The sequence below is a fragment of the Silurus meridionalis genome, chromosome 1 (assembly GCF_014805685.1).
Source record: "Silurus meridionalis isolate SWU-2019-XX chromosome 1, ASM1480568v1, whole genome shotgun sequence".
NCBI lineage: Eukaryota > Metazoa > Chordata > Actinopteri > Siluriformes > Siluridae > Silurus > Silurus meridionalis.
In genome coordinates, this window is record NC_060884.1 from 12944663 (window position 1) to 12960395 (window position 15733).

A 15733-nucleotide genomic window follows, 5' to 3' on the forward strand; every position below is an offset into this window, starting at 1 on the left:
CGAGGTCTGACCTCATGAAGAGGATCTGACCATCCTTACATAAATATTAGTTATGGGGAGAACTGGATTAGGTGTTGGCAAACCACTGATTGCCCACCTTGATATAACTGCCTAGAACCGGTGAACACCCGGTCTGAAATCAACCACCCTTCGCGTGCACGCGGACAGTACCGTCGTATTTCCTGTAGATGGCACTAAAAACACGGAAGATTGGGTCAAATGTTTTCCTGGTCCTAACGCTAAAAGATTAATTTGAAGAAAACGTATACAGCTTCCTGTAAATGGCAGAATAAAATCAGGAATGTAATCATTTGCCATTTTAATTCTACCCCCCATTTCTTTTTCCTCCATACTCAGAGTTACCAATCTTGTTGTAATCCACCTACACCAGTAATAATATATGTGTAAAATACTACATTTAATCTAACAACATGGAGAGCTGTATTATTTAGGCAAACCAAATGTAAACCACCTGCCTTAATTCTACAACCCCTCTATTTATTTTTCCTTCATACTCAGAGTTACCAAATTTGCTGTTATACACCTACACAAGTATTAATATTGAATGCACAAAGTTTTGTTTGATTTATACAGACAGCTCTATTTTTCAAAATGTCGAAAAATCTAGAGTTAATGCATGTAAAAATTACAAAACTTTACAAAATAAAAATCCACTAATAGAACAGGTGTATAAAAAGTGTTACTCCTTTAATTCTAGTTTTGACAGGCATGACACAAAAAGTGCACTTGTGATGTCGCCTGGATACATGATTGGTGGTACCACCAATTGCAGCAGTCACAGGCAATCTGAAATGTAGAGAAGACATAATTTTCTTCAAGGCACTAGACAGACACTGTAACCAATTGTTAAATTGTGATAGATAGTGAATAATCTTGCCCATAGAAAACAGTTAATACCCAGTTATTATTTCCACTTTTCTCCCCACAGACATGGCACAGCTGGCTCAGGTCATCTAAAATAACCAATTCAAGTAAGAAGATTATATGATTTGCATTGAATGTACAGTCAGTGAATGTACATTCAAAATGTACATTGCAAAAGAAAATATATCCAATTTCAACCAAACGTACAGGTACATTTCTGCTAAACAAGCAGGTAGTCAAATGAGTTGGTGAGGATGATGGCAGATAGGTGTGGTGATTAAGAAGGATGTGCAGTTAATGACTAGGGAGGAAATGTAGAGAGGCAGGCATTCTTACTGCTGAATGGTGATCATGAACAGTTGTGCTTCTTTTTTTTTAGAGGCTGCTATGATTTTTTCAGGATTCATTTAAGAATGTAAAAAAAACAGCATTCATCTAAAATGGAAATCTTTTCTGAAATTATAAGCCTTTACAATCACTTCTTATTTATTTAACACGTCCTTGCTGAAAAAAAGTAGGCTATATTTTCAAAACAAAAAAAGAAAAATTCAACACTGACTGAAACTTGTAGTCTTTTTTCTTAAAAAACAAACAAAAAAAACCCCAATTATATATAATACATATATAATCAGCACAACTGTTTCCAACATTAATAATAAATCTGAATATTAGAATGAATTCTAAAGGCATGTGTGACACTTCAATCTGCAGTAACAGTTGAAGAAAATTCAGCTCTGCATCATAAAAATAAATTATATTTTATAACATATTAAAATAGAAAAAACATTATTTTACATTTGTATAGAATCTCACAAAACTTATTAATATAATTTTTTTAATATTTCACTTTATGTTTGATCAAATAAATGCAGGCTTAATAAAAATAAGATTCTTCTTTTAAAAATATTTAAAATAGTAATGTTACGACTGATACTGTAGATTACACATACCACTATTTTGGAGAAGAGTGACAGCTATTTCTTTTCTCAAGTCTTCCACTCCTTCTTTTGTGTTAATTAAAACAATTGGCTCCTCTCTAAGTACAAATTCAGCAAACTAAAAAAGGAAAATAATAAAAGAAGCAATTTCATTATAAAGGAACATAAAACACCATAATAAGCAACTTAAGCAACTTAATTGTCCTTCTCCAAGATCATAAATTCAGAGTAATTAAGTAATTTATCTATTTTAAATCACTTACTTTCAAAGCCAAGATGCCACATGATGTGCCATCTTGCTGTTTTGGGTGAGGCAGTGTATCGCAGGACCACCTTGAAAAATTGCATCCCTTTTGTCGCATAAAAGCCCTTAACATATAAAATCATCATGATTGCGATACTGGAATAAGTCATTTTTTCTGTAGAGATAAATTTTGTACAGAAGCACATTTTTTTGGATGAACAACTTCAAATACCTTGTTACATCCTGGCATTGTTTCAGTTTTGCTGAACTTTCTCCCAGAGGATCTGAGAACAAAGCCCTCCTTTGAGATGGCAGCATAACCTTTTAAGATTTAAAACAGTAATGAATTTAGATTTTAGATAATGAAGAGATTGACATGCATTTAATATTAACAATTTATGTTTAAATGAAGTTTATTGTAGGTAAAATGGCTTCATAAACATAATAATAATAATAATAATAATAATAATAATAATCCTTTACTTATCTGCCCCATTTACTAATTTGTTGTTTCTTTTAATCTTCTTCTTCTTCTTCTTTCGGCTGCTCCCATTAGGGGTCGCCACAGCGGATCATCCGTCTCCATACCACCCTGTCCTCTACATCTGCCTCTTTCACACCAACTACCTGCATGTCTTCCCTCACCACATCCATGAACCTCCTCCTTGGCCTTCCTCTTTTCCTCCTACCTGGTGGCTCCATCTTCAGCATTCTTCTACCAATATAATTCATGTCCCTTCTCTGCACATGTCCAAACCATCTCAATCTCGCCTCCCTCACCTTATCACCAAAACATCCTACATGGGCTGTCCCTCTAATAAACTCATGTCTTATCTTGTCCATCCTCGTCACTCCCAACGAAAACCTTAACATCTTCAGCTCTGCTACCTCCAGCTCTGCCTCCTGCCTTTTAGTCAATGCCACTGTCTCTAATCCATACAACATCGCAGGTCTCACCACAGTCCTATAAACTTTCCCTTTCATTCTTGCAGATACCCTACTATCACAAATCACTCCTGTCACTCTTCTCCACCCACTCCACCCTGCCTGCACTCTTTTCTTTACTTCTCTAACACACTCTCCATTACTTTGCACTGTTGACCCCAGGTACCTGAACTCCTCCACCTTCTCCACCTCTTCTCCCTGCAACCGGATCACTCCACTGCCCTCCCTCTCATTCACACACATGTACTCTGTCTTACTTACAACTTCCTCATACAATACCACAACTCCTCTCTTGGCACTCTGTCGTACGCTTTCTCTAAATCCACAAATACACAATGCAATTCCTTCTGTCCTTCTCTATACTTCTCCATCAACATCCTCAAAGCAAATAAGGCATCTGTGGTGCTCTTCCTCGGCATGAAACCATACTGTTGCTCACAGATGGTCACCTCTTCTCTCAGCCTGGCTTCCACTACTCTTTCCCATAACTTCATGGTGTGACTGATCAACTTAATTCCCCTGTAGTTACTGCAGGTCTGCACATCTCCCTTATGCTTAAAGATCGGTACCAGCACACTCCTTCTCCATTCCTCAGGCATCCTCTCCCCTTCCAGAATCCTGTTAAACAATCTGGTTAAAAACTCCACTGCCATCTCTCCTAAACATCTCCACGCCTCTACTGGTATGTCATCTGGTCCAACCGACTTTCCATTCTTCATCCTCTTAATCGCTGCTCTCACTTCCTCCTTACTAATCCTATCTACATCCTGCTTCACCAACTCCACATCCTCCAACCTTCTCTCTCTGTGATTTTCCTCATTCATCAGCTGCTCAAAATACTCCCTCCACCTTCTCAACACACTCTCCTCACTAGTCAACACATTTCCCTCTCCATCCTTTATTGCTCTAACTTGCAGTACATCCTTCCCAGCTCGGTCCCTCTGCCTGGCCAATCGGTACAAATCCTTTTCTCCTTCCTTAGTGTCCAACCTCTTATACAGCTCCTGATATGCCTTTTCCTTGGCTTTCGCCACATCCCTTTTTACCTGCTGCCGCATCTCCTTGTACTCCTGCCTACTTTTCTCATCACTCTGTCGATCCCACTTCTGTTTTGCCAACCTCTTTCCCCTAATGCTCTCCTGCACTTCCTCATTCCACCACCACGTCTCCTTGTCTTGCTTTCTATTTCCAGATGTCACACCAAGTACTTTTCTAGCTGCCTCCCTCATCACTCCTGCAGTAGTTCCCCAATCATCCGGCACCTCTTCACCACCACCGAGCCCCTGTCTGACCTCTTCCCTGAACCTCACACTACACTCTTCCTCCTTCAGTTTCCACCATCTTATTCTTCTTTCAATCCTTACATTCCTCCTCTTCTTCTTCGCCTCCAAAACCATCCTACAGACCACCATCCGATGCTGTCTAGCTACACTGTCCCCTGCCAACACCTTACAGTCTCCAATCTCCTTCAGGTTGCATCTCCTGCATAGCACATAGTCCACCTGTGTGCACCTTCCTCCACTCCTATACGTCACCCTATGATCCTCCTTCTTCTTAAAATACGTGTTCACCACTGCTATTTCCATCCTTTTAGCAAAATCTACCACCATCTGCCCTTCCACATTCCTCTCCTTAAAACCATACCTACCCATCACCTCATCACCTCTGTTCCCTTCACCTACATGCCCATTAAAGTCTGCCCCAATCACCAATCGTTCTTTCCTAGGTACACCATCTACCACGTCATCTAATTCACTCCAGAATCTTTCCTTTTCCTCCATCTCACAGCCAACTTGTGGAGCATAGGCACTGATGACATTTATCATCATCCCTTCAACTTCCACCTTCACGATCATCACCCTATCAGAAACTCTCTTCACCTCCACTACACTCTTACTGTACTCTTCCTTCAGAATCACCCCTACACCATTTCTCTTTCCATCCACACCATGATAAAACAGTTTAAATCCACCTCCAATGTTCCTGGCCTTACTCCCTTTCCACTTGGTCTCCTGAACACACAGCATATCTACCTTTCTCCTCTCCATCATATCAGCTATCTCTCTCCCTTTACCCGTCATAGTACCAACATTTAAAGTACCAACCCGAACCTCCACTCTCCTACACTGCTCCTTTCCCTGCCGTCTCTGTAGACGTCTCCCTCCTCTCCTTCTCCTCCTTCGGCCAACAGTAGCCCAATTTTCACCGGTACCCTGTCGGCTAACGATACCTGTGGCGGTCGTTGTTAACCCGGGCCTCGACCGATCCGGTATGAAATTCTCCTTTGTGATCCGCATATTTGATTTGGCACGTTTTACGCTGGATGCCCTTCCTAACGCAACCCTCCCCATTTACCCGGGCTTGGGACCGGCACTATGAGTGCACTGGCTTGTGCCCCCCTAATGGCTGGGTTTTGTTGTTTCTTTTAATATTTACTGTTAATGTTATTTTGATAAATCTACCTCTAAAAAGAAGCTTAAAATTTTACCACCTAACATTTAAACAAATGGCATACAGTATGCTGAACACAATATTGGAAGTTATTTCCAAGGTTAAAATATAATGTCTAAGAACACTTAACATACAAACTGAAAATTTTCATTTGTTTACCACAACTGTCCAGTGGTGGTGGTCATTCACAATGCCAATGAGATACTTGTACATTGTGGGATGAACCTGAAATTTAAAAAGAGGACAGAAATATTTTCGAATTTGATGTTTCATAATTGGTACATAAATAAACCCGAGCAAACCAACCTTTAATTTAGATTTTTTTCCATTCCAATTCCTCATTTCAAATGAGTCAATTTGGAATGCCAGCTCTTTCGGTTGTGCATTGAAACGCCTCAAAAGCAGAAATATGTATGCATTAATAACCTTAAACAAGGAAACAAAACAGTGTGGGGTTAGCAGTGGAGGTTAACATTTCATATCTACAGTTTCAACCACAAAACCTTCTAAAACAATCTTACCTCACTTTCAAGCTCATTATTTGGAGTGGTTTTGTTAATGTCTGCAAAAAATAATTCTGGAGAGCAACACATAGGCATTTCTTCCTGCCCATGCCTCTTGAACAACTGTATTGATAAATGTCATAAGAAAATAATAAGTATGAGAAAACATGACTGTTAGCGTTCATTAGTTTATAGCTTTACTCTCTTCTGATGCTGACTTACTGCTGATGAGGCGGTGCTGTACTGCTTTTGCTTCAGTGGTAGGTGATGATGACACAGATACAGAGACTGGTGATGCAGCTCTTTTAGAGATGGCAGGTGATGGTGAAACCCTTGGGGAGACAGGTGATGCAGCTCTTTTAGAGATGGCAGGTGATGGTGAAACCCTTGGGGAGACAGGTGATGCAGCTCTTTTAGAGATGGCAGGTGATGGTGAAACCTTTGGGGAGACTGGTGATGCAGGTCTTTTAGAGATGACAGGTGATGGTGAAACCCTTGGGAAGACAGGTGATGCAGCTCTTTTAGAGATGGCAGGTGATGGTGAAACCTTTGGGGAGACAGGTGATGCAGCTCTTTTGGAGATGGCAGGTGATGGTGAAACCCTTGGGGAGACTGGTGATGCAGGTCTTTTATAGATGACAGGTGATGGTGAAACCCTTGGGGAGACAGGTGTGTAGCTTTTCTGGAGATGGCTGGTGATGGTGGAACAGATACAGCAGTGGTGACATATGACTGTCACTTTTGAGATTGCAGGTGATTCAGCAGTTGGACAGGTTTTTTGTGATGGATTTGCGTCTGTTAATCTGGACACAATCTTGTGTGGAATGCGTGGCATCTCCTTAATATATAATCTTAAGTGGTCAATATTGATTTTTGGCAAAATAACCCCTCTCTCATCTATCAGATCAGCATTCTTGCCTTCAATGTCTTTAATGGTGTATGGACCTAAAAAAAATGGATCTAATTTTCCACCTTTTCTCTGCTGGCTCCGAACATTACATCTCCACACCTTGTCACCCACAGAGAATTTCACTTTCTTTGCTTTATATTCTTTATTTGCCTTTTTTTTTTGGACCTGAGCAGTGTGGGTAAGTGCAGTTCGAAGAACTTCATTGAGTTTTAGAACATCCTCAGTCATTTGTTCAATTTCCACCACAGCTTCAACAGAGCTGTCGATCTGAAAAAGGAACATTTGCTTCTAGTTAAAAATACCTGATCATCTCAAATTCATGCAGGCAAGTTCAAATTCAAATTTTATTTGCCACATACACATATGACATAGTGAAATCCTTTATACTACTGTCCAACATATAAACATGATAGAAGTAAAAACATAAACAAAAATAAAGTATAAAAGTATGGAGGTTTATTAAAGTATAACTATACAATGTAATACACACACATATATATATATATATATATATACTAGAAAAAATATATACACATTAATTAGACAGAAAGGATGGAATTATTATCAGACAGACATTGATAGAATTACAGATAAAAATGACCCAGTGTGATTGTTACTAAACTGTTCATGTGCTGCTATTAAAGTGTTTAAAGTGACTCTGTGCTGTGCTTGTCAAAGTTCATACTTAATGCGATACATACAATTAAATATTAAACAAAACATAAAAGACAATCCACCTGATAATCTTCTGGGACCTGAGAAGGGTATCGTGCCTCACGACCAAACATCATATAAAAAGGAGATAACTTTGTTGTCATTTGTTTTTTGGTCCTTAGTCCAAACATAACAGCATCTACATTTCGGTTTTTTGGCACCCAATTTGCTGAGAGCCCTTGAACAAATAATTTACATTAAAATTGTTTTAGCAGAAGATATATATAAATACCTGTGTATTCTTTAATTGGTTTCTAACAATCCTTACAAATGCTATTATAGTTCTGAAATAAACACATTACATTTTCATATAGGTGGATGTAAAAAAAATATGCAATTTAAGGATCTTGTGTTAAAATTGATGTATAAATTTAGTACCTCTGTATGGTTCCATTCATCCTTTTGACTAGACCGTTGGTCTGGGGATGATAGGGTTAGCACAAACTCCTTTTGATGCCAAGAATCTGATTATAAAACAAAATTGTTATTTAATTATTGTCAATATAGGTTAATATTTTTCAAAGTACATTTAAGCACTGTATGGTATGTTACAGCTTGGATTTACCTGATTAACAAACTTCCTCCCTTGGTCTGTGAGTATGCGTTTTGGTGCCTCAAACTGATTGAAAAACTTGATAATTACAGTTTGTGACCTCCTCTGCAGACTTACTTCTGAGTGGATAAGCCTGTGGCCATTTGGTTAAGTAATCAATTATTACGCATATATATTGATTGCCACTGTCTGTGCAAGTGAGTTTCCCGATCAGATCCATCCCCAAAAGTTCGAAGGGTTGTGTGACCTTGCAAAAAATATGATAAAAATGACAAATTGATAAAAATATTTAGTAAATTATGTAAGTATTTTATTACATACATGTGCAATTAAATATAACGTGTTCTGGGTGTCAGGGAGGGATGGATGGATGGATGAATAGATGGATAGATAGACAGACAGATAGATAGATTACCTGTATAGGTGTAATTTTGACCTCTTCTTTAATTGATGCTTTAGTGGCCTGACATGCCACACATTCAGCCACCTGTTTAAAAATAAATTATCAGTAAGCATAAAAAAAAAAAAAAAAAAAAAGAAAGATTTTATTCAATTTGTTAACTTTGATCAGTGTCATTACCCATTTGTCAAGATCCTCGGACATCCCTGGCCAGTAAAACCTTTTGGATATGGCATCTTTGGGGTTTTTTTGTCCACAATGTGCACCATTGCTGCTAGCGTGAAACTCTTTAAAGCATTTATTTGCATCCTCTGCACCACAGACAACCTTTAATCTCAGTTCACGGGCAGTTCCTTTATATCTTCTGTAGTACAGCTGACTATCTGAATGATATAGTAACAATACAATACCTATTAATTAAAGCATCAAGAATTAAAATTATACAGTACAAATAGAGAAAACTAGACATCTGTACTTCAGGTCCATTGTCAAACAATGTAAAACAAATTGTGTCAAAAAAAAAAAGCTTAGCATAACATTAAATTATAAAAATAACAGGCCTCTATTGAATGATCCTAATGGAATATACTAATATATAGCTACATGTTGCAAAAGGGTTTTTAAAAATAACAACATTGATTTATCACATAGTCTTATGTCAAAATACCTTCAATGTCAAAAATAGCAGTTTTTTTCCGAAAATTTGACTTCTGGTCCTTGGATAATCCCAGAGGATACCCACTGCCTGTTTTGTAGGTTACAATAGCACTATACATTGTAGGATTCATAATCTACAGACCAAAAAGCACAAATGAATAAGTAAGGGTTGGCTGTCAACAGTTTTTTTTTTTTTTTTTTTGCATAGATTTCTGCTTGATTGATTTACTAATTGATAGTATGCTGGTAAAAAAAAAAAGTAACATCTCAACATTTTTACATCCAAAGGTAACAAAAGTGTAACAATTAAATGTTTTCCCTCTTGATGTGCACTAACACTGAAAGGACCTTTAAATGTTACAACATATTAATGTGATTTATTCATTATTCATTATTCAACTAAATTCAAGATAGCCAGACACATTTAAATATAAATAAATTAATTAAATAATTAAATAATGTAATTAATTGAAAAACTATCACTTCTGTTTTACGTAAGATTTGCAAAGCTGTGATAATCTACCATAGCTGACAATCCAAAAAAATGTGAATATTGTTTAGGAGCACAATACCCTCTAGCATACACAACACATAAAGTGATTCTAATAATTGTTGTGTTGTTGTTTGCTTTTATTTTAAGGTGGAAAGAGTAATAAAATATTCTACTCAAGTAAAAAAAAACCTTAAAAAAAATCCCTCAGTAAATTTAAAATGAGCTCAGTACTCAGGAGATATATCAAACTAGTTGTTTTTAATTTAACACCTTTACAAATTAAAGCACAATAACCATCAATAATTTTAAACACTAATATCTTGAAAATAAAGTGTTAATGCCAATATCTGTCATTAAAGACTAATTACACAGGGAAAACCTACCGTTTTGCGCCTCCTCTTTGGCATCCAATGCACCCAAGGCAGAGTCCTGATTGGTCAATCCTTCACGTGATCGGGTGTTGGATAATACATGAAGCTTAAAATTGTACAGCAAGTACAGCAATGTTGAAACAACTTTTAAAAAAGCATAGCTTTATCATTTTTTTTGAGTATTGCATTGGTAAACCTTCCAAACTATTAGAAAATATCTTACTTTCGACGTTGTCCATTAATATTCAATTAATACTTATAAAATTATTTATTTTACAGAATCACAAAAGCAAAGTCCTTGTTAATAAAATTAAATTAACTATTTAAATTTTTTTTTTTTTACTTGTGCATCCGAGTAATTTTAGCGAGTCTATGTATTAACGCAAAATAACATTTGACCCAATCTTTCGTGTTTTTAGTGCCATCTACAGGAAATACGACGGTACTGTCCGCGTGCACGCGAAGGGGATTTCAGACCGGGGCCATGCAAGTGCACTAATAACCTTCAGGGGTTACCATAGCAACGATCCATGAATACGGTTACGGTTTTAACTGCTTGTGACGCTCCACCTTTCACCAAACACAAAATAAACATCATTCATATTGTATGGCCAACTGTTTCCTCCACTTTTCCGCTAAGGAAGTAATTGTAGGCATCCAGACTACGATTAGTCTTTACTGCTTCTCTCGTGGTTTCAACCAGATAATACCCGTCTGCACGCAGTACTTCAGGTAAACGAGTCCTACATGTTTTGAGTGAAGAGTTGTCGCCTAAAATTCTGATTTAAAGGCTAAGCTAATTCTACGATATAATTATTTTGTTTAGCTTTTAAAATATATTAACTATTCTGTTTGAGCGAAACGTAAAAAGGGTGTTAGTTATTTTTTGACAGCCTCGTGCTTTAAAAATGGCGCCACCGGAAATGCTTTGTGACCAGACATGCGCAGTATCATTGCAACGCTTTTCTTATTGTTGACTTCTTTAAAGTGGTCTATAAATGTTAAGATGTTTTATTGTATAATCCTCCCTTAGCATGAATAACAGATTAAGGCAGTTATATTCTTTAAAATAAAATACAGCTAAAATACTTTTGCTAGTAAAATATTGCTTTCTGGCATTGTGATCCAGTTCATCCCAGAGCAGGTCAATAAGATTTAGGTGTGATGACTGGGCAGGGCCCACCCAGCCCACCCACTATAGATAACCCTCCAGAAGACTGTTTGCTCTTTAAATAATGCTTATGGTAAGGTTGGTGCCAATTCCAGACCCAGTTCCATGGTGAAGAATTATGGAATTGTAGTTCAGTTTTCCTTTCACCCGGAATAAGTCTACAACCTTAAACTCCCACCTCATGTTTGCCTGTGGCTGTGCGGCGGTCCGCTAACATTTACTCTCCTGTTCGGTGTCTTATATAAGTTCTAAAACTAATCTGTCCAAAGAACTTTCTTCTAGTCATTTACTGTCCAATTCTTGCTCATTTTTGCCTTTTACCTGGTTTGTTGCATATCAACAAAAGGTATATAAATGTGTCTCAAAACAAAAAGACAAGGTGTTTTCAAACTTTTGACAAACTTTTGACTTTAACTGGTTACAGGCCTGACAAGAAGTGATCTTATTTGCTTTCCTAATGTCAGTTTAGTTCTACAATCAAGCCAAATGATGCCCAATGGTGAACACTGCAAAATATATATTATTCATGCATGTGGCAAGCAAAATTAGAGACCGAATTGGCTTTGTTCATTATTTTAACATGAATTAATTCCATCAACTCATCACATTTTTTGTTTAGTCTCATGAGTGTGAACCCTGATCAGACTTTTATTCTGGGATTTGTATTTCCACCGGAACCCATGCTGGAGCTGGTGTTGGTTTTACATTGCTTTGTTGACACAGCGGTTTCTTCATTCTTCCATGTCATCAGCCTGATTAAGACATATGAGTGGGGGATGTTATTAGGTTTAAGAGCAAGTTTCGCCCTGCTTCGTTTTGGAGATCTTGATATTTAAAATGAAATGCCAGCGGATGTAAGGTAAGCAAAGCTGGTTAGTTCCTGTGCTAGCGAGCTAATGTGTTAGCCTTCACTTTCCACTGACGGCTGTTTCTGTAGAATTACATCAGACTCTCTGGGCTGTAGTGTTTGAATATTATAATAGATATACACGGTTTAGCTCATAGAAACTGCGTAAATTCGTCGGATACAATCCTAATTTCTCTTGTAAGTGTGACAGAGGAAGCCGAGCTAATTTTAATGTTAGCAGGAAACAGACAAGTACTGCAGCTTCCATAGAGATCCGACTCTCACAGTGACTGTTACTGCAGTCTGTTCTTCCGAAGAAGTAAAACTATTTACAGTCACAGTTATTTAGAATAAATACTGATAATTTATGTGGTTTCAGTCCTGTTCATATGTATTTACCAGATGTTAGAATAAACTTTAAAGAAGTTCATTACGAAAGAGTTTCGAGTTGGCATTGAACTTCTGAAAGAAATACTTGGAAAGAAAAAAAGAATTAAAATTTCTTGAAAGAAAGCAAAAACCTGAAAGAAGTACAAAAAGGAAAACTTGAAAGAAAGAAAAAGTTTTGAAATCTTTCCGAAAGAAATAAAAAATTAAAAGGAAGGAGTTTGACATTTTGAAAGAAAGAAAAAATGAGAGAAAAAAAACTTGAAAGAAATAAAAACTTGAAAGAAAGAAAAGTTTGACATTTTGAAGGAAAGAATCCTGAATGCCAGTTGATGCTAATCGAGGTCACGTACAATTTGGTAAAAGATGATCAGTGATGTCCTGCTGCTTTTCCCATACTAAAATTGATTAAAGGTTATACATCAAGTTTCCATATATTACAAAAGTATTTCCATGATATTTAAACCATTGAAAAAAACATTTTGAAAGAAAGTAAGAAATAAAGAATCGAATGTTTAGAAAAAGACTTTATATGTTGCAGGTAGAAAGAGACAGGAGAGGTTGTGGTGTTGTGGGGATTGGTGTTCATTCATTCACAAGAGCATTAGTGAGATCAGCACAAACAAATGTCAAGCAGAATGGTGGAGGTGTGATGATTTGAGCTTGTTTTGCAAACTCATGACCTGGCAACCTTTAGTCATTAAGCTGGCCATGAACTCCTTTTTATACTTAAGATGTGGTGCCATCTGTCAAACAGCTAAAGCTTGGTCAAATTGGGTCATGCAACATGACCATGATCCCAAGCACAACAACAAATCTACCACAAAATGGCTGAAAAAGGGGACGAAGTTGCTGCAGTGGCCCATTCAAATTCTAGGCCTAAACCCGACCAAACTAAAGCAACACTGTAACAAAGTGTGAGCCAGAATTCCCCCCACAGTGATATGAGAGATCGATAAATTCATACAGAACACGAATAACTTCGTTATTGTCGGTGGTTCTACAAGCTATTGAATCATAAAGTGTACTTTAGTTTTTCAAGAATGGTTTCTCCATTCTGGCTTGATTTTTGTAGAAAAAAAAAAAAAGAAAGACTGATTGACGGTGTAATGTCATGTAGTGTCCATCTAAGGTTGTTTTTGCCTAAATCTACGATCTGAAAAGGACCAGATGATTTTTTTACGCCCTAATATGTGAAGCCATAGAATTCAAAAAGGGGTGTACTTTCTTTTTCACACGACTGCATACTGAACACTTCTATGAATTTTGAATATTTATTTTCTCTTTCTTTTCTGGTCTGTAGTAGGACGTGGTCGGGGTGACTGAGTGAAGATCTGGGCCACCGATGGTCTTTTTTTTCTTGAGTTGATTCAAGGCCCTGGGGTGAAGATGGCCAGTCAGTTCCGTAGCTATATTTGGGATCCAGTGCTCATCATCTCCCAGATCATCCTGATGCAATGCATCTACTACAGCTTCCTAGGCCTGTGGTTGGCCGGCGTGGATGGTCTCGTGCACACCAACAGATCTCTCAATCAGATATTCAGTTACGAGGTACTTTTTTTATTTTTTTATTTTTTTTTATTAAAAGCCCAGAATGAATTTTGCTGAGAGTGATTTCAGTTTTTACATTTTTCACATTTGAGAATACTGTTATGCCATTTTCAATCCAGGTCCTCGGTTTTTCAACAACACATGGACGACTCTCTATGATTGCATTCATTCTGAACTCTCTCACATGGTACGTGCTTTTTATTTGAAGTGTAAAATGTATATTGTGCTTAATTCAAGGTAAAAAAACAAACAAGTTTTAATCTTAGGCAACTTGATTTTGCAGCATAATCTGCATGTACTGAATTGAATGTATATGTTTCTGGGTTTCTCGTCAGTGCTCTGGGCTTGTGGTTATTCATCCGCCGGGGGAAGCAGTGTTTGGACTTTACAATCACGGTGCATTTCTTCCATATGATCGGCTGCTGGATCTATAACTCCCACCTGCCGGTTGCGTTGTCATGGTGGCTGGTTAACGTGGCCTGCATTGCCCTAATGGCAGTCATCGGCGAGTACTTGTGCATGAGGACAGAGCTCCGGGCCATTCCCGTGAATACTGGCCCCAAATCCAACCTCTGAGAAGCTCTCTAATGGACAGACAGTGCTTTCAGAGCAGCATTGGCCTGTGATTTTATCACTTGGCATGTTGAGCTGTGTTGCAGTGTTACCTTTCTCTACCACTGGTAAAGGTGGATGCAAATACGATCCAAGTATTGACTGTAACTGGACATTTCCTCTAAAATATCTCAATTTAGTCACTTTACTTTTTCCCAAAATTGTGTAAAAAATGTGTATTTTGCTAAGTCTTTGTATTATGTTTTTGAAAATGAAGCTTGAAGCTCCTGAATTGGAATAACGCATAAGTGAATACTAAACTGTTTTGTGGCACTTTTTTTTTTTTTCCATTTTTGAAAAGACTATTTGAAGCGTTTGTGCTTGTTGTATGCAAATAGACACTGAAGAACAGAGCTGAGTCTTTAATGAAAAATAAAATGTTCTGTATTTGTCCTACTGACCAATTACTTTTATCATTTACCAAAAACAACTCATCTAGCGGTTGAGTAACGTAACTCCACGATGGGATATTTTTGGTAACTGGTGTACCTAATTTGTATACGAGTCCTGTATATGTGCAAATAAATCATGCTGTTATTGTAATGAATTGTTACATATGGTGGCAAAATGGAATTACTGCCATAATGACTGGCATAATTTATATTGTTACCTTTTCATTCATAATTTAATTAAAAGGGTAAAATATTTATTATACCATTTTCCAATAATCACTTACGGTATGTGGAGGGGTTTTATTAGTGGGTCCGAAGTTTTTTGCACGCACCAGCAAAAATGAGGAGGAATGGTTTTTTTTGTCACTTTTCTTGATATATTCTTAATTCAATGCAAATACTTGAATATCTCAATATGTCTGACAGACATCCCATCATGGATCAAAGGTTAGAATTTTTTTTTTTTCTGAAATGCAGTTCATCCCAGCTGATTCATTTCCAAGTCAAGATTAAAATACTGATGCTTGCCTACAAAACCAAACATTTGGCAGATACCCTTATCCAGAGCAACTTATTTCACATTTGTGGCATTTAGCAGACACCCTTGAACAGAGTGATGTACAAAAGTGCTTCAAGTCTCTAGCAATGAAGAAATCTACACTGGTGCGCTAGATTACAAACGTAAGATAAATCAGCCTACAACTCTTAA

At 37.3% G+C, this 15733-nt stretch overlaps 2 protein-coding genes and 1 long non-coding RNA gene across 4 annotated transcripts; 1 reads left to right on the forward strand and 2 right to left on the reverse strand.

Moving 5' to 3' along the window:
• Positions 1-689: 689 nt before the first annotated feature.
• On the reverse strand, positions 690-6695 carry LOC124393091. The gene is made up of 9 exons (XM_046860432.1): positions 6189-6695; positions 5985-6089; positions 5770-5889; positions 5623-5688; positions 2300-2388; positions 2087-2192; positions 1836-1941; positions 919-974; positions 690-807 (listed from the first exon to the last, which is right to left on the reverse strand). The coding sequence occupies exons 2-9, from the start codon at positions 6060-6062 to the stop codon at positions 715-717; spliced, it is 714 nt and encodes a 237-aa protein (XP_046716388.1). The 5' UTR covers positions 6063-6089; positions 6189-6695; the 3' UTR covers positions 690-714.
• Positions 6696-7488: 793 nt separating this feature from the next.
• LOC124393114 lies at positions 7489-10463 on the reverse strand. The gene is made up of 7 exons (XR_006927286.1): positions 10077-10463; positions 9211-9334; positions 8724-8926; positions 8559-8630; positions 8156-8390; positions 7969-8054; positions 7489-7768 (listed from the first exon to the last, which is right to left on the reverse strand). It is a non-coding gene; the product is annotated as an uncharacterized LOC124393114 (long non-coding RNA).
• Positions 10464-10660: 197 nt separating this feature from the next.
• Positions 10661-15025, forward strand: sys1 (SYS1 golgi trafficking protein). 2 transcript variants are annotated; one of them, XM_046860450.1, is made up of 4 exons: positions 10661-10796; positions 13773-14020; positions 14140-14207; positions 14356-15025. In XM_046860450.1, exons 2-4 carry the CDS (start codon positions 13859-13861, stop codon positions 14594-14596), a joined length of 471 nt encoding a protein of 156 aa, XP_046716406.1. In that variant the 5' UTR covers positions 10661-10796; positions 13773-13858; the 3' UTR covers positions 14597-15025. The 2 variants fall into 2 exon arrangements, with proteins under 2 accessions (XP_046716406.1, XP_046716401.1); XM_046860445.1 differs by lacking the exon at positions 10661-10796 and adding an exon at positions 11882-12094.
• Positions 15026-15733: the final 708 nt, after the last annotated feature.

Coding starts and splice junctions, on each gene's coding strand:
- sys1 (XM_046860450.1), top strand. CDS start 13,859: ATGGCCAGTCAGTTCCGTAGCTATATTTGGGATCCAGTGCTCATCATC. Junction 14,021..14,139: donor ATCAGATATTCAGTTACGAG/GTACTTTTTTTA, acceptor TTTTCAATCCAG/GTCCTCGGTTTTTCAACAAC. Junction 14,208..14,355: donor ATTCTGAACTCTCTCACATG/GTACGTGCTTTT, acceptor GTTTCTCGTCAG/TGCTCTGGGCTTGTGGTTAT.
- LOC124393091 (XM_046860432.1), bottom strand. CDS start 6,062: ATGCCTATGTGTTGCTCTCCAGAATTATTTTTTGCAGACATTAACAAA. Junction 975..1,835: donor CACTCTTCTCCAAAATAGTG/GTATGTGTAATC, acceptor TGGTTATTTTAG/ATGACCTGAGCCAGCTGTGC. Junction 808..918: donor AAAGTGGAAATAATAACTGG/GTATTAACTGTT, acceptor TCTACATTTCAG/ATTGCCTGTGACTGCTGCAA.